General features: G+C 40.6%; 1 protein-coding gene across 3 annotated transcripts in view; it reads left to right on the forward strand.

The window, feature by feature from the left end:
• Positions 1 to 23,486, forward strand: part of UBXN2B (UBX domain protein 2B) — a 27,929-nt gene continuing 4,443 nt past the window's right edge. Inside the window, exons 1-7 of one of the 3 annotated variants that reach the window (XM_020811465.3) lie at positions 1 to 354; positions 8,977 to 9,080; positions 9,639 to 9,689; positions 11,272 to 11,428; positions 12,077 to 12,163; positions 20,120 to 20,229; positions 22,725 to 22,862. In XM_020811465.3, coding sequence (XP_020667124.3) covers positions 238 to 354; positions 8,977 to 9,080; positions 9,639 to 9,689; positions 11,272 to 11,428; positions 12,077 to 12,163; positions 20,120 to 20,229; positions 22,725 to 22,862 — 764 coding nt within the window. In that variant the 5' untranslated portion in view covers positions 1 to 237. Of the gene's footprint in view, positions 355 to 605; positions 2,684 to 8,976; positions 9,081 to 9,638; positions 9,690 to 11,271; positions 11,429 to 12,076; positions 12,164 to 20,119; positions 20,230 to 22,724; positions 22,863 to 23,486 lie in introns of those variants that run through there. The other 2 variants (XM_020811453.3, XM_072998954.2) reach the window with 2 other exon arrangements.

A 23,486-nucleotide genomic window follows, 5' to 3' on the forward strand; every position in this document is an offset into this window, starting at 1 on the left:
GCCTGAGGGAAACGGGCGGGGTAACACGCGCGAAGTGCGCACGCGCAAAGAAGGCAAGGTGGGGAAGGAGATCAGCTCAGCGCCCGCCGGAACCGAAGTGGTCCAGCGGCTGCGGCTCCGTTACCATGCCAACGCTAGCTGCCGGAAGAACTCCTCCGTGCGCCCGCCCATCTTCCCGAATCTCGCCAGAGCGCAAAGCTCGGACTCCTGAGGAGGGCTCCGCCATTGGTGTTGAAGATGGCGGACGACGGAGAAGATGAGAAGAATGAGGCGGCGGCGGAGAGTACAGGCGCGCTGCGTCGAGAGAAAGGAGCCCGTGGGACTGGCCGGCCTCCCACCGTTCGGGACCTACAGGTACTCAAGGCAGCGCCAGGGAGGGGAGGGCAAGGGGCGGTTGCAGGAGGTGGGTGGAGGACGCTGTCAGCAAGCAGTCCTGACCGAAGCGTCGCCTCCTTCTGTTCCTGAGAGTCGCCCCGCCTCGAAAACTCTCCTCTTAGCAGCGGTGCTGCCTTTCGGCGGGTCTGGCGCAGAAGGGAGCCGGAACACGCACCCTGGTTGGTGGCTTAAAATAAAATAGGAGCTGTCCGCTTCTGAAGGGATTTCTCCCAGGTTGATCTCTTGGGAACGAAGTGGGTGGCTTCCCCCCCCCTCTTGCTTTCTGCCCCCAAATGTTACGGGAATGCAACGGGCGATGACTCATCTTTGTTTAAGAAATACCTCTTTCCACGTTTTAAAGACGGCGTTTTCTGTGTTGTGAAATTTGGAGTATACTAAGGATTATTTTTTTATGTAATTTAAGATTTTTCCACAACGTCACATCAAAATAAAATCGTAAATAAAACTGCTGTAACAGCATAATGCTATACACATCTCAACATTTTTCTTTAATCAAAAGAGTAGGTTATTTGGTCTGCACATATCTATAGAGATATAGTCCCTATTTGAGTTTAGAATGATTTATTCCCAAGTAAGGTAAAGGTAAAGGTTCCTCTTGACATTCTTAGTCCAGTCGTGTCTGATTCTAGGGGGTGGTGCTCAACCCGTTTTTCAAGCTATAGAGCCAGCACTTGTCCGAAGACAGTTTCTGTTGTCACATGGCCAGCATGAGTAGGTAACGCCGTTTTACCTTCCCACTGAGGTGGTACCTATTTATCTACTCGCATTTCCATGCTTTTGAACTGCTAGGTTGGCAAGGAGCTGGGACAAAGTGACAGGAGCTCACTCCATCGCATGGATTCGATCTTATGACTGCTTGGTCTTCTGACCCTGCAACACAGAGGCTTCTGCGGTTTAGCCCGCAGCGCCACCACATCCCAAGTAAAAGTGTGCAAAATGAATGCCTGATTCTTTGCTTAGCAGCTTGATAGATGTCCTTATCAAGCTTTGGTCTTCAGGCCAGAAACAGAGATGGTTTGTAATTAGACTTGAAATCACAGTGTTGCAGATAGTGATTTGACACAGTCATTCTGTATTTACAAAAATAACTGCAGAAGCATTCCATGCTTAAATACTGAAGATCAATTACCAAATAAAGCATTGTAATTTATATAATCCCAGAGGTGAGAGAAGCTTGTGCTGTGGCATTCAGAGGCTCACAGTTAGGTCCCACCCACACCTGGCCATTCTAGGGTTGTTTTGAGTTATTCCAGTAATTTGGCAGCTTCAAGTAGATCATCCCAGTATTAGCATCCAGCCATGGAGAGAATATTTTTTTGATGGATTTAAAGAGATGCACAGGGTTATTCAGATACTGCCTGTTCACAAATATCTGGAATTGCTCGCTGGGTTCTCACTCCCATTTACATATCTTCTTCCCCACTACCCACCTATTTCAATCTCTTCTCCCTTCCTTTCTTCTTTTACATGACCACTGTTCTCAAACCTTCACCTTTTCACACTTTGTTCTTTCTTTCTTTCTTCCCTCCCTTTTGTGCTACAGTGCAAAAGTGATCATGTTTTTTAAAAAGCAGAATGCAGGAATAGCTCATACCTTCACTCTCTTCCTGTCTGTTTCATTCTCTTCTTTTTCTTCTACTTTACTCAACCATTGTTCTCTAAAATTCATGTTTTTGCCTCTGTGCATTTTTAGATTTTTTTCTAATTTTAAATTTTTTAAAAAAACGAAGAGAGGAGATATTCACACCCGAAGAAGACTAAATGGGTGTGGTAGTAAGACATGTCCCCTTCACAGACTGCTGCTTTGTCATGGTGAAGGGGCTTGAGTAATTCAGAGAAGCTATTTATTTATTCTTTCATTCATTCAATTTATACCCCGCCCCCGTCCCCAGACAGCGTCTACTCGGGACGGCTTACAAAATCAGCTATGGGCTATGCCATGCAGGGACACCCAAGATGGACAGGTCATAGTGGAGAGTTCTGACTAAACGCGATCCACCTGGAGCAGGAACTGGCAAGCCACTCCAGAACCTTCGCCAAGAAAACTCCATGAACAGAAACAAAAACCTAAAATATATGACGCTGGAAGAGGAGCTGCTCAGGTTTGAAGGCATCCAGCATACTACTGAGGAAGAGTGGAGGACAAGTAGCTCCAGAGCTAATGATGTGGTTGGGCCAAAGCTGAAAGAACGCTCAGATGTGGACGCGCCTAGAACTGGAAGGAAAGTCTGATGCTGCAGAGACAAATACTGCATAGGAACCTGGAATGTAAGATCTATGAACCTTGGTAAGCTGGATGTGGTCAAACAGTAAATGGCAAGAATAAACATTGACATCCTGGGTATCAGTGAACTAAAATGGACGGGAATGGGTGAATTCAATTGACGATTATCGTATCTACTATTGCACTCATTTGACACGCTAGCAAGGTTATGCCCAAAATCTACAAGGTAAGCTTTAGCAGTATGTGGACCAAGAACTCCCAGAAGTACAAGCTGGATTTCGAAGGGGTAGAGGAACTAGAGACCAAATTTCTAACATGCATTGGATTATGGAGAAGGCCAGAGAGTTTCAGAAAAACATCTACTTCTGCTTCATTGACTACGCAAAAACCTTTGACTGTGTAGACCACAACAAACTATGGCAAATTCTTAAAGAAATGAGAGTTCCTGACCACCTTATCTCTCTCCTGAGAAATCTGTACGTGGGACAAGAAGCAACAGTTTGAACTGGATATGGAACAACTGATTGGTTCAAAATTGCTTACCTTGTAGGATTTTGAGCATAATTTTGCTAGCGTGTGAAATGAGCAATTGTACGGTAGTTGGAGCATTCTTTGCACTGCCCTTCTTTGAGATTCGGATATAGACTGATCTTTTCCAATTCTCTCGCCACTGCTGACTTTTTAAACTTGCTGACATATTGAATGTAGCACCTTAACAGTGTAATATTTTAAAATTTTTAATAGTTCAACTGGAATATCATCACCTCCACTGGCCTTGTTGGTAGCCATGCTTTCTAAGGCCCACTTGACTTCACTCTCCAGGATGTCTGGCTCAAGGTCAGGGCAACCAGATCTTTCTGATATAATTCCTCTGTGTATTCTTGCCACCTCTTCTTGATATCTTCTGCTTCTGTGAGGTCCCTAACATTTTTGTCCTCTATCATGTCCATCTTTGCGCAAAAGGTTCCTTTAATATCTCCAATTTTCTTGAACAGATCTCTGATTTTTCACTTTCTGTTATTTATTTCTTTTCACTATTCATTTAAGAAGGCCCTCTTGTCTCTCCTTGCTATTCTTTGGAAATCTGCATTCCATTTTCTGTAACTTTCCCTATCTCCCTTGCATTTTGTTTCTCTTCTCCGCTATTTGTGAGGCCTCGTTGGACAGCCACTTTGCTTTCTTTCATTTCCTTTTCTTTGGGATGGATTTTGTTGCTGCCTCCTGTACAATGTTACAAGCCTCCAGCCCTATTTCTTCAGGCACTCTGTTCACCAAATCTAGTTCCTTGAGTACACTGTGTACTCATAAGGGATTTAGTTTACATTATACCTGACTAGCCCAGTGGTTTTTCCTACTTTCTTCAGTTTAAGTTTCAGTTTTGCTATAAAAAGCTGATGATCAGAGCCACAATCAGCTCCAGGTCTTGTTTTTCCTGACTATTTTCTCTTGTTTTCTCCAACTTTGGCTGTAGAGAACATAATCAATCTGATTTTGTTATTGCCCATCTGGTGATGTCCATGTGTAGAGTCGCCTCTTGTGTTGTTGGAAAAGAGTGTTCGTGATAATCAGCTTGTTTTCTTGACAAAATTCTATTAGCTTTTGCCCTGCTTCATTTTGAACTCCAAGGCCAATCTTACCTGTTGTTCATTTTATCTCTTGACACCCTGCTTTAGCATTCCTATGCAGTATTTTTCTTTGCAGCATCAGACTTTCCTTTCACTTCCAGGCACGTCCACAGCTGAGCATCCTTTCGGCTTTGGCCCAACCGCTTCATTAGCTCTGGATCTACTTGCACTTGTCCTCTGCTCTTCCTCAGTAGCATGTTGGATGCCTTCCGACCTGAGCAGCTTAGGTTTTTGTTTCTGTTCATGGGGTTTTCTTGGCAAAGATACTGGAGTGGCTTGCCAGTTCCTGCTCCAGGTGGATCAGGTTTAGTCAGAACTCTCCACTATGACTTGTCCGTCTTGGGTGTCCCCGCAGGGCATAGCCCATAGCTTCTCTGAATTACTCAAGCTCCTTCGCCACGACAGGGCAGCAATCCATGAAGGGAGCTACTAACATGAATTTGACCCAATTCCGAGTGGCAGTGGAAGACAGGAGGGCCTGGCATGCTCTGGTCCATGGGGTCACGAAGAATCGGACACGACGTAACGACTAAACAAACAACACGGTAAGGCATGTAGGGGTGGGAACTGACCAGCAGAAATATGCCCATAAGAAAAAGTCATTGAGTGATGCACACACAAAGTACATCTCATGACATTTCTACCATAAAGTCTACTGCTTTTTTGAGCTGAAGCATATGCCTGTATATAGGGCTTGAAAAATCCACTCGTCCACTAGTCTGTGACGTGTGAAAAAACGCTGCTTGACGAGCCACAGGTCCCTCCCTCTCTCCTTCCTTGCCTCCTTACCCTCAGTCTCTCTCTCTCTCTCTCTCTCTCTCTCTCTGTCTGTCTGTCTGTCTGTCTGTCTGTCTGTCTGTCTGTCTGTCTGTCTGTCTGTCTGTCTATCTATCTATCTGTCTATCTATCTATCTATCTATCTATCTATCTATCTATCTATCTATCTATCTATCTATCTATCTATCTATCTATCTATCTATCTATCTATCTATCTATCTATCTATCTATCTATCTATCTATCTATCTATCTATCTATCTATCTATCTATCTATCTATCTATCTATCTATGATCCTGCATTCCTCCCCTTCCCATTGCAAAAGGAAAAACAGTCCTCTTCTCACAAGAGTTTGAGGGACACATAGATATATAGCTCTGCAGGAGAATGTGGGGTAATCCCATGCTGGAGAATATGGAGATTCCCTGTTCCCAATTTCAATTGAACAACCTGACTCCTTAAGAGGCTGGGCGCTTTTGCTTTCAGTTTTATTTTTCCTGGAGACATTCAGAACGAAGGCATTCAAAATACAAACTTCATGACCCCACAGGTATGCAGGTAATAAAACAACCCAAGTCTGGGGGTATATTTATTTTGGGTTTATACACATTGTTATGTAGAAAGTGCCTGGTTTAAATTTAAATTTAAGTTAAACATAAATTGCAAGGCTATAGTCTGGTCATGCTGACTGGTGAAATTTTTGACTGATTGGTGAGACGTTCTAAAAATTTTCAAGCTCTGCCTATATATGTGTAAAATTCTGCTCACTCTTCATCAGTGGTTTCCAAACTTGAATCTCTGGATGTTCCTGGACTGTAATTCCATTAAATCCCAGCTAGCATGGTCAGTAATTTGGGATTCTGGGAGTTGTAGTCCAACACCATCTGTGGTTCCAAGAGTGGGAACAATTGTTCTAGGTCAGTAATCCACAACCTTGGGCCTCCAGATGTTCTTGGACTACAACTTCCAGAAGCCTTCACCACCACCTCTGCTGGCCAGGATTTCTGGGAGTTGAAGTTCAAGAACATCTGGAGGCCCAAGGTTGGAGACCACTGTTCTAGGTAATCAGTGGAAGATCATGCTGTTTATAAGTTTCTGTTTTTGCTCACTTCATTACATTACTGAAAAAGAAATACTAGACAGCCTTACAAGGAAATATTTTATAGCTGTTAAGGAGAAACGTTTAGCTGCTTTGCTAACTAATACTTGACTTTCTTGACTTTATCATTTTAATTTGTCAAATGGCATTTTGCCTATTTTTGGTTGGTAAAATCATTGTCCTAGGGTCCTCCCAGCACGCATACCCCAATTTAAAACAAAGTATAAAAGCTGAGGGACACTTTCGTCATGGTTTGTGGGCCCTCAGGACCCCTGTCCACTATACTGATTTTTTTTTTAAAGTCTACTTTTTCTATAAAAAGAAAGAAATATGGGGCAGTGGGTTTGGGGCATTGACTGCCAGTCTTAAAGGTCCAGGGGTGTGTGTGTAGTATCCCTGCAGTTCTTAGGTAAAGGTAAAGGTTCCCCTTGCCAATTTGTCCAGTCATGACTGACTCTGGTGGGGGGTGCTCATCCCCATTTTCAAGCCATAGAGCCAGTGTTTGTCCGTAGACTGTTTCCGTGCTCACGTGGCCAGAGCGACTAGTCACGGAACGCTGTTACCTTCTCACTTTAGTGCTACCTATTTACAGTATCTACTCGCATTTCTACATGCTTTCGAACTGCTAGATTGGCAGAGTGGGACACGCGATGGGAGCTCACTCCATAACGTGGATTCAAACTGCTGATCTTATGACCTTGCTGCCCAGAGGTTTTGCAGTTTAACCCGCAGTACCAACACGTCCCTCTGCAGTTCTTTTTTTAAAAAAAACATTTTATTGGTTTTTCAATCTATCTACATTGGTCTGTGCTTGCCAAACATCGTGTTACATGCTTTGCTTACAATTATTTGTTTTTTACATCTCAGTGTCTTCTCGGTTGTCCCCCCAGATTCCAAACATCTTTCAAACATTCAAACCATTCATGTACATATTTTAGTATATAATATGGCTACTATCATAATATTACTCTCATATTGTACAATATTCTCAAGGTCTTTTAATAACATTCTTATTGAAAGTGGTTCCAGATCCATGACCCAGCTTTATATCTAGTTTAGTTTACCTAAAATGAAAAACCACCATATTACATCTTTACATGATTAGGGCTCCCTTATTTCAATTTAATTATCCTTTTTAATATAAAGGATATACCCTTTTGCAATTCCCGATGTTAAATATATACATGTTTTTCAATATTAAGGGGCCCCTTCTTGTTTTCCCCTTTTTCATCTTTCTAAGTAATTCCGTCTCTGATTTCTCTTTTTTCACTTTGTATTTCTGTGGTCTCTAAGCATTCTGCCATCTTTCATGTCCTCTGAAACCATTTTGTACATCTGATTTATGTCCACTAACTCTTTATGTACTTGGTCTATCTACACTGGATCTTCCAGGCTTTTTTGGGGGGGGGGTTAATTTTGCTGATTTTGTCCCTTTGTCTTCCCTTATTACTCTCCTCTGATCCAAGACTGACGTTTCTCTTAGGTTAATTTCCTTCAGCTCCTGTTTTGATTGGCATACATCATCTGGAACACTCTCATTTCCTTCTTCGTTGTTCCCTGTCGCTTGCTGACTATAATTCTTCAGATATTGATTGAATAATTTTGCCTCTTGATAATGGGATCTAATTATTTCTAGTATTGTTTGAAATGTAGATTTTGTTTCATCCCAAAATTGTCCTTGTTGTGCCATTCTGTTCCAGCTGCCCAGGTGCTTAAGCCAAGATTCGAAGTCCCCAAGTCTCACAGTCCAAATCGATGATTGTATCTGTATCCTAATTGATCCCTGCCAAATTGATGCTGGCTAAACATATATTCCAAGTTTCCAGAGTCATTTCAAGAAGTCTGCTTTGGCTAAATAGGCCTGAACCAAATATGAACCCCCAAAGTACCAGGGTAGAATGCAATGTTTGTATCCGCGGCCTGATGGCCTAATTCCACAGGTTTACGAATTCCCAAGGCACAGTTTTTTAAAGGTCCACTTTAGGGTTAATTTATCCAGCCAGGCATTAAAAAAAATCGAAAAGAAATAAACAGATTTCCAAGCTTTAAGCAACAGTGGAGTACTCAAGGTCACTTTTCCTGGGCTTTATGCCAAAAGACTTCAAGTAGCCAAAACAAAGTCCAGATTTATCAAGTATAACTTAAGAGAAAGTTTCTTAAGCTTTATAATGCCAAATTAAAATATTCTTGAAGTATATTTTAGATGTATTTGAATGGATAGTTAATGTTCCATTAATCTTTAAATTATTTTCTTTCCATCAGCTATCCCTCTCTCCAGATCTTTTGCCGCTTTATAATTACTGAGATTGATAGCAGGTTCTTTTTTCTGTGTATAGGAATTGTCTTCTCCAGGGGTAATCATAAGCAATTAGTTGTAAAAATATATCTCACCCGATAGTAACACTGATGCCAGATGCTGATCGTTGATTCTCTGGCCGGCTGCTGATGACTTTCAAGCAAGCTACACTGCTTGTTTCTGCCCGTTGGCTGATTAGGGAGTTTCCTGGATCGAACGGGGGTGACCACCGTCCCCCCCCCGTGATGAACAGGCTTCCCCCCCGGTTCACCACCTCTCCGGGGTGGTTCCGACACCCTGAGTTGTCCCAAACAGGTCAGAATTCAGCCCAGGGGACAGAGCTCTGTCCTCCTGCTGCTGTCTCGTCACGACGTCAAGCCAGAAGTCCCCTCTGCAGTTCTTAACTGCCCTAAATCATGGGATTTTGCATAAGAAAGTTGTCATATGCAGATTAATAGAATATAACTTCAATATAACTTGGACTGTATAGTTTATTTAACTTGCACAGTTTATTTTTTCTGCTAAGAGATACTGACTGAAACATCTAATGTTTTGTATAGTTGGCACTGGCTGGATTGTATGAAGATGAAATGAAGAGACAACCACCTCATTCTGAAAAAGCAGCAGCTAGAGTAGCCAGTCATCCAAGATTACCAGTGCAAAGGTAAACAAGGTATTTTTATTAATTCTGTGTCAGACTATACAGAATAATATTAATGATGACAGTTCCTGTAAATGAGGATCTCGGGTATGCCAGTGCAGAGATCTATCTTTTTATATTCGTGAAGTTGTAGTCACATCTATGCTTGTATGGAAGCATATTCCATTAAAGAGAGTGGGATTTATTTCTGAGTAAACATACATAAGTCACATCTGTGCTTTCATAGAAGCATATTCCATTAAAGAGAGTGGGATTTATTTCAGAGTAAACATACGTGAAGTTGTACTGTAATGATTGTTTTTCATTACGAAGCTGTGAAGGAGAATTGAAGGGAAATAACATTGTTTAGACCATTAGAATATTTTTTGGAATATTGTCCAGAAAGTTTTCCATTTCTACCTTTTCCAGAAAACTCACATCCCAAACTATAGCATATTCTAGTTTAGATTGTACTGAAGCTGAGATATCACAAAGCACTTTGTAGTATAACTCAATGTAATGTTCATGGAAGAATAAAATAATTTAAATATTAAGTATGTATTTGTTGGTTGACTTCTTCAGGAGCTTGAAAAAAACCGAAAGAAGTATGAGTGATGATAAAGATAACCAAAGGTACTGTAAATAGCCCTTATCCCCTATAATTGTCAGAAATTGTATTTCAGTTTTTCACTTTCCTTTTCCTAAACTCTTTCCTTAAGCAAACCATTTACTGTAGTTGCAGATGTCACCATAATACTTATGCTTCATTTACATAGGAATTAAGTGTTGGTTTCTTTTGCTAGAAAGAACATAATGTGTTGAACAGTCCTTGTTTTACTTTCTTCTTCTGAATGTTCAGCCTCTATAATTTGCATTTCAGGTTGGAAGTTAGTTTAAGGCAGGATATTTTCAGAAAAACCAGTTCCCTTTATTCAGTGGCCCAAATTTTATTGCTTAGCATTGCAGATAGCACTGGAGTAGGCCTAGTGAATCTTTGGGAATTTGGTGTGTCAATTCCTCTGTAGGTTCAATTGATTCAAATTGGCTTACTCCAACTGCAAACTGCATTTAGAGTAGGCCCATTTGAATCAATGGAAGTTAACAGATTTTACAAAAATCTCATTGATTCAGGGGGTCTACTCTAGCGTTATTTACTGTGCTAGGCAACAAAATATTGGCCATTACAGTGGTGCCGCATATAACGAGCGATTCGTTTAACGACGAATCCACATAGCGATTGAGTTTTTGCGATCGCAAAAGCGATCACATAATGATGTTTTAGATGGTAAAACAGGGTAAGCGTTTTGTTTACCGATTTTCGCATAGCGATGTTTAAAAACAGCTGATTGGCGGTTCCAAAATGGCCGCTGGGTGAAGAAAATGGCTGCCTGGTATGTTTTCGCGCCCTTTCCTCGCTTACTGGGCAGCGAAAATGGCAGCTGCATGGAGGATTTCTGCAGAACAGTGAGTTTTTTTGCCCATAGGAATGCATTAAACGTGTTTTGAGGCGTTCCTATGGGCTTTTTTGCCCCGCATAGCGACGAATCCATATAGCGACGATTTTTTTGGAAAGGATTATAGTCGCTATGCGGGGCACCACTGTATTTTGTTTTGGTATTTGTTTATTAATGACTGTGTCAAAATCATGTCCCCACATCAGTTACGTTTTACAGCCTGATAATGGCAGATGCTTCTAGGACTGATTTCTGCAGTCTTCCCATTTATAACAGTTTGTTCTCACTCCAGAAGCTTTCTGCACCTGTCTCATTACTGTTGTTGCAGTAGCTCTGCCAACCAGCAAAACTTTGAGAGAGTACGTGGGGCCTTTAAAAAAAACAAAAAAACAAAAAAAAAAAAAAACCCAAGGAGCTATAGAATTCAGAACTTGAAAGGAGTACAGCAAGCTGTAATGCTGAATGGCCTGCAGCAGAACAATGAGATCCTATGGAAGTTGGAAAGGGCAGTCTCTCCTTCCGACTGTACTTTTCTCCCTATATATCCAGAAATCTGCTCAAGCAGGAAGGGAAACCTTTGGAGCTGTTCTCAAATCTGAGGGCTGCAGCGAAAGAAGTTCTACCATGTTGGTGCTGTAGTGCCACTCTTAAATTTAGGACTCCATTTGGAGTTTCTTATTGCAAAATTCCTTTCTTTCAATGTTGTAACAATATTTTAAGTGCAGTGGAGTTCATTAATGGTTTTGCTTTTCTTTAAAAAGATTTTACTCAGGTGATTCAGATTACAGAATTGTTGGACCATCTAAAAACATAACTCCCAGCAAAATTGTTGATGAGCTTTTCAAAGAAGCAAGAGAACATGGGGCAGTCCCTTTAGATGAAGTACCAAGAGCCTCTGGAGATTGTCATAAAGCTAAAGTGCGTACATGCAATTATTTTCTTAGGAAAAAATATTTCAATATGAAATGCTTAATTTTTAGAAGTTTAGTACTTGATTATTAGTAACAATTGCATGTAAATATTTTTGTTCTAAAACGTGCTGAATGTAGGAAGCAGAAGGCTGAAGTATATGAATTGGCAGCACTTACAGATGCTAGTATCCTGTTATTGGGGTGGAAAGGGTCAAGTGTTTGAAAGAGGTCTGGCTCTAATATTCTTCTCTTGATGCAATGCAGGATCACTACAGCCTAGTATGAAATCAGAGGTTACCTCCTGCCTCTATAGCAGGGATAGGCAAAATATAGCTCTTTCAATGTTAATTCAGCTACAAGAGGAGTGAGGAATATGTGACACTCACATCATTTCTCGCTGTCAACTATAATGACTAGGCCTAATGAGATATGTCATACAGCAACACTGGGAGAGCAGCACTTTACTCTATACTTAATTCACAGATTAGAAATTATATAAAGCAGGGATTAGACTTTAATAACTGCACTGAAATGTCAGTAGATATAATGAAATTTGTAATGTCATACATAAAGTTTATAATTATTTAATTTTAGATGAATTTATATCCAGTTTTGCTTTGTAAGACAAAGTTGTATTTTAAATTTTTTTTATTAGTCATTTTCTGGTGGTGGATACAGATTAGGAGACTCAACTTGGAAGCGCTCAGAATATATATATGAAGACAATCAGTATGGGCAAGATGTAAGTAAAATTAATGTGAACATTGTTTCCAATTCTGTACACTTGATGCTTGACTGCATAAAAGTTGTTTCATCATCATCATCACCTTTATTGGCATAAAAATGTACAGCAAATAGTAGCCCTCAAATAAATGGGAGATAAATACCCTGTATGAAACAAATCAAAAAGCCTCAATGCAGAGAATAGCAGTGCATACTGTATTTTTCGTTCCATAAGATGCACCTGACCATAAGACACACCTAATTTTTACATAGGTCCTTTACTTGGACATACTCAGATCTGTGATTCAGATCTGCCCTCCGCAATTCAAATCACCTGCTCCTGATGAGTCCATAAAAACTGTGGTTAACTAATAAACCAAATAAAACCGGTAGCCCTAGTGGTGATAAATTTAAGGAAAAGAGTGTTAGGTCGCTGGTTTCTCTTTTGAACTTTATTCTGCATCTACTCAGTGCCTTTTTAGTCATTCTATGCTTCAGAATGAAATTTGGCTGAAAATACACATTAGCCTCCCCCCCCCTTCCAGGTCCCTTAATGTTTTAAATATCTACAATATTACTTCTATTTAGGCTTAATTCATGGGGAAGCGATGCAGCTTCCTGCCAAGCTCTGAACTACAGACAGCTATTCTAGCCGCCTTTCCCCCATCCAGCAGGCTCTCAGTTGTAACGTAATCTTCCCCTCGCCAATCTCAGGCCTATTAAACTTACTGGTAATTGGTTTCAGAAGCTTTTGTTCTTCCTCCATGGTGCTCTCCTCTCTCTCTCTGCTTCCTCCGGCATCTGGCTGGTCACATGATCTGGCTGTCCAGTAAGCAGCGCTGGTCCTACAGAGCTGCTACGGATGCCCTGTAGTACAAGCGCTACTAATGAGTACAGAGCCCAGCCGCGTATGACAGCGACATGGGCTTTGGGGAATTGCACCAGTTTTACAATATTCGCTCCATAAGACACAGACACTTACCCAACACACACACTTTTTTTGGGGGGGGAGTGCATCTTATGGAGCGAAAAATATGGTAGTTTCAAGGTAACACCCAGCCATTGTTTATAATCTGTAACTTATACAGAAAGGAATAATTAATTGTATACAATAAGATTAGAGAGATGGGTTTGTTAAAAATTGAGTTCTATGCTGCTGAATTAATGAACTAATAAATTTGGCCTTCTGTCTGGTGTAGGTTTTATTCACACCTAGCAGAAGATTGTACAAGATTGCCTCCTCTGCCTGTCCACTAAAACTAACAAGGATTGATTCCAACTTTGAAAAGCAAACGTCATTGTACATTGCACAGTAGAAAAGCATGTGCTTCAGGAACTCTGTGGACCCAGAGTAATAAGGGCAGACCATGTTTCCAGAGTTTGCAAATTAAATGTGCCACATAAGACATTAGATGGAAATACATTACATCTGGCTACAGTGAAGGGTCACCTTTCATATGGGCTCTCTATGAGATGTAAATAACAGGCCGATTTATTGCTCTATAATGGCAATTGTAGATTTAAAGGTGAGCATACTTTGCACACTGCCGCAAAGATTTCTTGCCGATTGATATCCAAGGGTCTCTCTTTGAGCAGTCTATAAGAGTGAGCAAAAGTTAGAGCACTCAGGTGGTCTAGGGAGATACCCATGGTTTGTGCCTTTTATATGAACAGTTTTAAACTGGGAGAATGTAAAGAATCAGACACCCCTAAATAAGGGCTCATCTGTGGCCACAAAGCATTTTGCTGCCTCTGGCTGCCCCACCCCGTCCTCAACACCAGCCACCTAGCTCAAAGGGAAAAGGGGCTTTATAAGCCAGAACCTGTGCCAGGGCCCTGCCGGACCAACATTTGAGGAGTGTTCATCATCTGCTGTCTCTCAGGTACTGAGTGAGAGACAGTGTGGCGGTGCTGCTGCCGGGTGCAAGCCTTCCTTGGAGAATTTGGCTTGGATTACTGAGACCTGGGTGGGAGAGGAGGGTGGTGTTCCCTTCTCCCAGCTGTGTCCATCTGGGTTTCTCAACGGGTTTGGTTTTCTCAATGGGATTGGAAGATGGTGGTTTGGATGTGGAGGGGATGGTTGTGACCCCGTTGTCATGGTCAGACCACTTCCTGGTCAAGTTTAGTCTATTAGCTTCTTCTCCCCTCTGCAAGGGTGAGGGATCTATTAAGATGATCCTCCTTCAGAGACTAATGGATCTGCATGGTTTCCTGAATGCTCTGGGGGATTATCCATCTGCTGGATGAAACGGATTTTCTGGATCCATTTCAATCAGGTTTCAGGCCGGGTTTTGGTACAGAGACTGCCTTGGTTGCCCTGTACAATGACCTTTGCCAGGAGAGAGACAGGGGGAGTGTGACCCTGTTGATACTCATGGACCTCTCAGTGACTTTCGACACCATTGATCATGGTGTCCTTCTGGATAAACTGGCTGGGTTGGAAGTTGGGGGCACTGCTTTATGGTGGTTCTGCTCCTTCCTGGCTGACCATGTCCAGAGCGTGGTGCTGGGGGACAGTTGCTCTGTCCCATAGCGTTTATGTCATGAAGTTCTTCAGGGCTTGATACTGTCCCTCATGCTGTTTAACATCTACATGGAACCACTGGGAGAAGTCATCAGTGGGTGCTTCACCGGACAGGCTGGAGGGCCATTTCCCTGCCTTGAATGGGGTTGCACTCCTCCTAAGGGACAGGTCCAAGCCTGGGGGTGCTCCTGGGCCCCAGTCTAACTCTGAAAGCCCAGGTGGACTCGGTGGCCAGGGGCACCTTCCTTCAGTTGTGGAAATTATACCAGCTAGGGCCATATCTGGACAAGCAGATTCTCATGACAGTTACACATGCAGTGGTAACATCTCGTATAGATTACTGCAATTTGCTCTATGTGGGACTGCCTTTGAAAACAGTCCAGCAACTGCAACAGGTCCAGAATCAAGCTGCGCAGCTGGTGAGTGGTGGGGCCACTAGGGGACAAATAAAGCTACCAGTTGCTGTCTGGGCCCAGTTGAGTGCTTGTTTTGACATAAAGCCTTAACAGCTTGGGCCCTGGATACCTGAAGGACCGCCTACTTCCGTATAAACCTACCCGGCAATTAAGATCTAGCCAGGGGGCCCTTTATGAAGAGGCATCCCTTCTAGACAAAGGACCTTTTTGGCAGCTGCCCCCAGACTATGGAACACCATCCGAATTGAGATTCATCTGGCGCCGACACTGATGACATTTTGGCACCAGGTTAAAACCTTCCTGTTCCAGAAGGCTTTTAATTGAAATAATATCAACTGTGGGTCGTGATGGCAATTTTTAGAGTATATATTTTTATTGTATTTTAATTGTTTTATCTTTTTTACTGTAGTTAAATCGTTGTAAGTTACCCAGAAACCTTTGAGTAGTGTGGGTGGTATATAAGTTAAATAAATAAATAAATAAATAAATAGATAGATAGATAGATAGATAGATAGATAGATAGATAGATAGATAGATAGATAGATAGATAGATAGATAGATAGATAGATAGATAGATAGATAGATAGATAAATAAATAAATAAATAAATAAATATAGATAGATAGATAGATAGATAGATAGATAGATAAATAAATAAATAAATAAATAAATAAATAAATAAATAAATATTCTCAGCCAGCATTTAAAGGGTTTCAGCCATGCTTGTGTCCCCATTCTGATGAAGCCTGCCTTGAGGCATAGAGCTTCATATGGCACAAAATGGGGCACAGCAAATGTGTTATAGAGAAAATTAATTAAGCAGGGTCAGGCCTAGTTAGTACCTGGTTAAGAGATAACCAGGGAATCTACGAGATTTCCAGGTATGATTAGGAAAGAATCTTGCCTGAAATCATGGGCAGCTGCTGACATTCAGAAGTGACAACACTGAACTAGGTAGACTAATGATGTGATTTATTATAAGACAGATTCCTGTAAATTTCTACAGTTGTGTTCAAAATTATTCAACCCCCAATGCTGTAAAGGGGTTTAGGGACTATAGTGTACATTTGGAATTGTATTCAGAATGAAATCCTACAAGGACGTTTTAAAGAACCAAATGCAACTAAAATAACATCAATTGTTTATGTAATACAGTAGTAAATGTTTCTTTTGTGGTTTCTTCATTGCCACAATTATTCAACCCCTTAAAGACTACCACTCTGAAGAAGAGAGGTTCATTCAGGTGTTTTCGATCAGGTATTGAAAACACCTGTGGATGTCACCGAGCACCAATCAAGCATAATAAGCACCAATTAGGCAGCTTTAAAATGACTGTGATACTCAGCTCCTTCTAGACATTTACTGGTGTGGTTACAAACATGGTGAAGTCAAGAGAATGGTCCAGGAAGACAAGAGAAGAGGTGATTTGTCTTCACAGGAAGGGCAATGGCTATAAGAAGATTGCAAAGAAGTTAAACATACCAAGAGACACCATAGGAAATATCATTCACAAATTCAAGGCAAAGGGCACTGTTGAAATGCTACCTGGTCGTGGAAGAAAGAAGATGCTGACTTCGACTGCTGTGCGCTACCTAAAGCTTAGAGTGGTGAAAAGTCCCCGTGTGACTGCTGAGGAACTGAAAAAAGATTTGTCAGATGTGGGTATAGAAGTTTCAGCTCAGACAATAAGGCGCACACTGCGTAATGAAGGTCTCCATGCCAGAACCCCCAGGCGCACCCCCTTGCTGTCTCCCAAGAATAAGAAGAGTCGACTGCAGTATGCCAAAAGTCATGTGGGCAAACCACAAAAGTTGTGGTATAGTGTTCTTTGGACTGATGAAACAAAATTAGAACTGTTTGTGCCCATGGATCAACGCTATGTTTGGAGGAGGAAGAACAAGGCATATGACGAAAAGAACACCTTGCCTACTGTGAAGCATGGCGGAGGGTCAATAATGCTTTGGGGCTGTTTTGCTTCTGCAGGTACAGGGAAGCTTCAGCGTGTACAAGGTACCATGAATTCTCTTCAGTACCAGGAGATATTGGATGAAAATGTGATGCAGTCCGTCACACACCTGAGGCTTGGGAGACGTTGGACCTTTCAACAGGACAATGATCCCAAGCATACCTCCAAGTCCACTAGAGCATGGTTGCAGAGGAAAGGCTGGAACATTTTGGAGTGGCCATCGCAGTCACCAGACTTAAATCCAATTGAGAACCTCTGGTGGGACTTAAAGAAAGCAGTTGCAGTGCGCAAGCCTAAGAATTTGACTGAACTGGAGGCTTTTGCCCATGAAGAATGGGCGAAGATACCCGTAGATCGCTGCAAGACACTTGTGTCAAGCTATGCTTCACGTTTAAAAGCTGTTATAACTGTAAAAGGATGTTGTACTAAGTACTAAGATTGAATGTCACTTGGGGGTTGAATAAAAACTAATAATGATGTGAGCACAGAAAAGACATTTGTGGTTATTTCATTATAAACTTAAGGTTATATTTCTCTGACCTACAAGTGCCTCTTTCATGTAAATGTAAGCAAGATGACTGAATGATCAAAATCAATGTCAAAATGGCCAAAACATTCAATTTCAGTGGGGGTTGAATAATTTTGAACACAACTGTAAATGCCAGGTGAAATCAGCTTTGCATCTTCTCTTTGTTTCTCATGCAGGAAGATCTGCCTAACCCAAAATGTCTTCACAATACAGTGGAAGATGGGCTGTAGAGAGAGCATATTCATTCAGCGATCAGAAATAGCTGGGATTCACTTTTCTGCTCACAGCCATCATTTGCAGGCACTGGCTGAATTATGTTTCCTTCACCAATTTCCACTCCTCCTCTTTCTGAATCTAATCTGGTTTTCTGTATAATGTTTTCTGTGTATAAATTGAACAGATAACCATTCTGTCTCTCCATATTCTGTCTTAATGGTAGCTTCTTGTCTGCAATAAGTTACACATTGGGACAATCAAGTGCTGAAACACACCCATTTTTCCCTCCTGGAACAACTCATAGTTTCTCATGATCCACACAGTTAAAAGCTTCACTGTTGTAGACTGATCTTTTTCTGAAGTTATTTAGTGTGCTCTAGTAGCTAGCAAATATTTGCAATATGATCTCAAGTGCCTCTTCCTTTTCAGAATACAGCTTGAACATAAGGTATGTTTCATTCTATATCAGGAATCAGTTGAGTTTAGTAATGCAAATACCGTATGTTCCTGGTGTGGACTTTAAATTTATCAGGAATGTTTTTTTTAAATTATAACTTGGCACTGCAATTCTTTTAGTGGGTTTTTTCTCTCTTCAGGTTTATTCTAATGTTGGATGTTAAAAATTCATGATCAGTACCACAATATGTTCCTGGATTTATTTTGGCAGAAATAACACAGCTTTTCCATCTCTTGCTTCCATTATGCTGTCTTTGATTTCTATATTGGCCACCTAGTGATGTCAACATGTACAACAATCTGTTAGGTTCCTTGAAGCATGTATTTGCAATAAACAGATTGTTGGCTTCAGAGAACTCTGTGTCTTGTTCTCCTGATTTTTCTGTCCCATAGACCAACATTTTCAACAACATTTGATTCTGCTTTTGTTTCCTACTTTTGCTTTCCAGTCACCTATCATTATAAGAATGCCTTGTTTGGTGTATGATTAATTTCCTCTTGAATGCTTACACAAAAGCTTTCAATTTCATCTTCTTCGGCATCAGTAGTCCTGCCATGGACTTGAATTATTATTATATTGATTGGTTTTCCTTGGATTATAGCCCCTAACTGCCTGTGCTACATCTTGCCTCAGTGTTAGAGCCACTGCATTTTTTCTGGAATTGTCATTTCTAGAGTAGGACATTTTGTATTTCTCTGACTGAAATTGTTTTATTCCAGCCCACTTTAGTTTACTTACGTCAAGTACTGCAATGTTTATCTATTCCGATTCTTGCTTCATGGTTTCTATTTTACCTTGATTCGTACTTGGTTGCATTCCATGTTCCATATGTTTGTGTTGGCAGCATCAAACGTTCCATTTACTTGTGTACATGCCAGCAATCAGACATTGTTTTAGCTTTAATGTAGTTGCATCACCAATGACAGAGCCATTTGTACCTGTCCTATGCTCTTCCCCACTAGCTGATTGAGTGCTTTCTGACTTGGTGTCTCAACTGTGACTGTTCTACCTTGGGTGACGCTGCTGGGAATCTAGGCTTATCATGGAGTCTGGCCTCCTGACAGCATTGCTCTAAGCTTCACTGGCACACTCAAACCCCTTCGCTCTGTTAAGGTGTATCTAAGGAGATATTTCATTTTAGATAGGTATATTTTACTTTATAGTTTGCAATTGCTTGTGTTTAGCTCTTTGTAGTACTGTTCATATTGTAGTTTTGTTGTAAACTACTGTAGAAAGAAAGGACATGCATATTTCTATAAATAAAAATGTTAAAATAGGCTATTCACAATTTTTCTATGTTTACTGTCATGAGCAAGTAAAAAGATCCGAATCTAATGATGTCTGGCCATAGCTGCTTATCATATTGCCCTTAGTCTTTGCAAGCCATCCCATTCAGAAAGGTATTTTTCCTCATCTGCAGCCACTCTGTGTTCATGGAGGCACTGACACATGCAGTCTTGCACTAGCAACTATCATCCATTTCTTTTCTTTGCAATTATGTATGATTATTCACATATAGCAGCATATGCATGGCTTTCCAGATGTAATTGAATCGCAGTTCCTGCCAGCTTGATCCAGTGTAGCCAGTGATGTGCAGTCATGGGAGTTGCAATGCAGCAGCATCTAGAGGGATATATCTTCTCTTGCCAGTCATTGACTACATTGGTTCCTTTTAGCTAGAGATCTCTGCTGGCTTCCAAAGTGGAACCACTATATTTTTTGATGACATTCAGTTGGTACAGATTCTCTTTACTGAATGTATTCTAGTATTAGAAAACATACTGTGATGAATATAATGATTAGTCAAAACTTCTGGTTTTTTTGCTTTCTGACAAATATTTTCATAATGCATCTGATTTATTTGGTAGGTGCAAATATTACTTAAACTTTGGAGAAATGGTTTCAGCTTAGATGATGGAGAATTGAGGCCATACACAGATCCAGCAAATGCTCAGTTTCTGGAGTCTGTTAAAAGAGGGTAAGTTTATAACATTGTGATTACAAAATCACATATTAATTTGATACATTTGTTACGTATTTGTTTGATTCATACCCCAGCCTTTTCTCAGCAGGGGACCCAAGACGGAATAGAAAGACTCCTTTAAAACAATTAAATATACATATTGTTACAGAGTTCCCTTTAAGACTATTTAAAAACACATTAAAAAACAATAAAAGATTCTGAATTAAAACCCCTTCCTTACTTATTAAAAGCCTTCCCAAAAAGAAAATCTGCTGGTGGTAGGACAGCAAGGAGGGATAGCTTGGATTCCTGTGGGAGTGAGTTCCACAGCTTGGGAGCAGCCACCAGAAAGGCCACCTCTTGTTTCTGCACAAAATGTGCTTATGAAGAAGGTGGGACCAAAGGAAAGGCCTCCCCAAATCATCTTAAAACCCAGAGAAGCTATTATGAAGAGATACAGTTCCCCAGATATTCTGAAACCAGTTTGTTTCAGGGCTACTGTTCTCTGATTTGTTCTCCGAATGAGCCAGATGAAGAATCTGGAGGTTGTTAATTGATAAAGGCTGTACTGTAGTGTTGGAAGGGGGCTCTTAAGCAATGGAACATGCTTCTGCAATCAGTTGGTATCCAAAACAAATTATCTAGCCCAAAAGTATGGTAGATAATTACTGGATAATTCCTTATGTGCTGGAATTAACATGCAAGTAAACATGTTTATAAAACTGCACATGCAATTTTCTGAAATAAAGCTTTATTTTACAGAAAATTAAGATGTATCACTTATATCCAGGTACAAAAGAGAGACATTTATGTCACAAGGAAATATTAGAGTCATAATACTAAATAAGTTCTATAGTACCTTATTTTAAAAAGTATTATTCTTTTAATTTCATGTCTGGTTTCAACATACTGTATGGCTAGGAGGTGAAATGTCGATTATTTTTCCACTTTCTTCCTCCTCTTTCCATCCCAAGACTTTCCCTGTGGTATTTGTAATATTTAATGATGAAACAAGCCACTTTCTCTGTAGTCTGGAATGTTTGTAAAGATGTAGAGAATTGAAGCATCATTGATCCCACATAATTTACTCCAGTTATTCATAATGCACGTCTACAAATAAATGTTGATAGGAAATTGATCAGTCTATGCTCTAAAGACTCCAGCAAAGCCTGATTTATGAGATAGTATGGATTAGTCATGAAAGAAATAGGTGCACCTCAGCACTCAAGTGTCCTGATGGACAATCAGTATTGTGCAATATAGTTTCTCTATCTCTTGCTTCCAATTAAGAAACTGTATTGTGGGCAAGAAGCTACCATTCAGTTAAAATATAGAGAGACAGAATCTTATAGGCATAGGCGTCAGACAAGGGTGCATTTTATCCCTTTATCTGTTCAGTCTGTACACAGAGCATATCATATGGAAAAGCAGACTAGATTGAGAAGAAGGAGCATGCATATTGGTGGAAAAAAACACGTCAATGACTTGAAATGTTGAAATGACATTTAATGAAATTAAAAAAGAAAGTGTCAAAGCAGGACTCCAGTCGAACATGAAAACAAAAACCATGACTACAGAAGAACTATGCAACTTTAATTTTGACAGTGCAGAAATAGAAACAGAAATAGAAATTTTATAAACCTTGTTTCAGTCATCTGTTCAAAGGGATACTGCAGCCAAGAAATCAAAATAACACAGAAACTTGGAAGGGCAGCAGTGAAGGAATTAGAAAAACACCATCAAGTGTAAGGGTGTGTCACTAGAGACTAAGACCAAGATCATCCACATCCTTCTATTTCTGATCACCACGCATGGGCATGAAAGCTGGACAGTAAAGAAAACTGATCAAATATATATTGGTCAGTATATTGGTCATATATATATATGTGTGTGTGTGTCAATTCATTGGTGCTGGAGTAGAGTTTTTCGGATACTCTGGACTGCCAGAAAGACAAACAAATGGGTTCTACATCAAATCAAGCATGAACTATCTCTGGTGGCAGAAATGTTGAAACTGAGGCTTTGGGCACATCATGAGAAGGCAAGATTCTTTGGAAAAGACAGTAATGCTAGGAAAGGTTGAAGGCAAGAAGAAAATCAAATACAAGATGGATTAGCTCCCTGAAGGAATCACAGGCTTAAATTTGCAAGAGCAGAACAGAGCTGTTGAGAATAATACATTTTGGAGATTTCTCATTCCTAGAATCTACATATGTTGGGGGTGACTTGAGAGTGCATCACAACTAACTAAGTAACTAACCAACTAAATAAATAAATAAATATTGTATCCCCTCAGTTTGCATATTGAAACTATTGAGCTTATATATTGAGGACATGATCCAATCAAAGGTGAACATTTCTTTGTTCCTTCCCTGTTCAGCTTGTTTCTATAAATTCTACTGTAACACTGGCTATTTATTTATTTATTTATTTATTTATTTATTTATTTATTTATTTATTTATTTATTTATTTATTTATTTATTTATTTATTACTGTTTCTATTATTCAGAGAGATTCCTGCAGAACTCCAAAGATTGGTACACGGAGGTCACATTAATTTGGACATGGAAGACCACCAGGAGCAGGAATATGTAAGGCCTAGATTGAAATTCAAAGCATTCAGTGGAGAAGGACAGAAACTTGGAAGGTTAATTTTTAAAAACTCCTTGCTTTTAAAAACAGTTTTGTAGTGCTGTCATTTTTTCCAATTAAAGGTAAAATGTAGATTAACATAATTATGTCATAGAATAACAATACAAATTTCTGTTGTTAATGCACCATCTGTACTATATACATAGTAAATTATACTAGTAGTCAATTATGTGTAGGCCATCTGTACTACTCGTAGCAAATTCTTCTTAACTCTCGCACAATAAATTTCTAGTTCCGGTCCTTTAATTTAATATGAGGTTTTGAGATGGTGACATTATAAAAGCCTGGATTCTGAATAGATCTAAATCAGGGGTCAGGGAACTTTTTTACCTTTTACCCCCCCCCCCAAAAAAAATTTATATATGTCAACATTACCCTGCCCCTCCACTCTTGCCATCTGCAGCCGACACCCCCCCCCCCCCCCGCCTTGCCTGAGACCTGCTGCCACTGCCTGGGCAGCCAGTCTGGAGCCACCACGCTGCCGGGAAGGCATGTCCTTGGCGAGGGGAGGTGGGCACTGTAGGGCTGACAGGTTCATCAGCCATGAGCTCAGGTGAGGCAGGGTGGGAAGGGGGTCTCCTTGCCAGTGCACGGGGCGGGCGGACCCGGGCAGGAAGGA

Source organism: Pogona vitticeps, chromosome 4 (assembly GCF_051106095.1).
Source record: "Pogona vitticeps strain Pit_001003342236 chromosome 4, PviZW2.1, whole genome shotgun sequence".
NCBI lineage: Eukaryota > Metazoa > Chordata > Lepidosauria > Squamata > Agamidae > Pogona > Pogona vitticeps.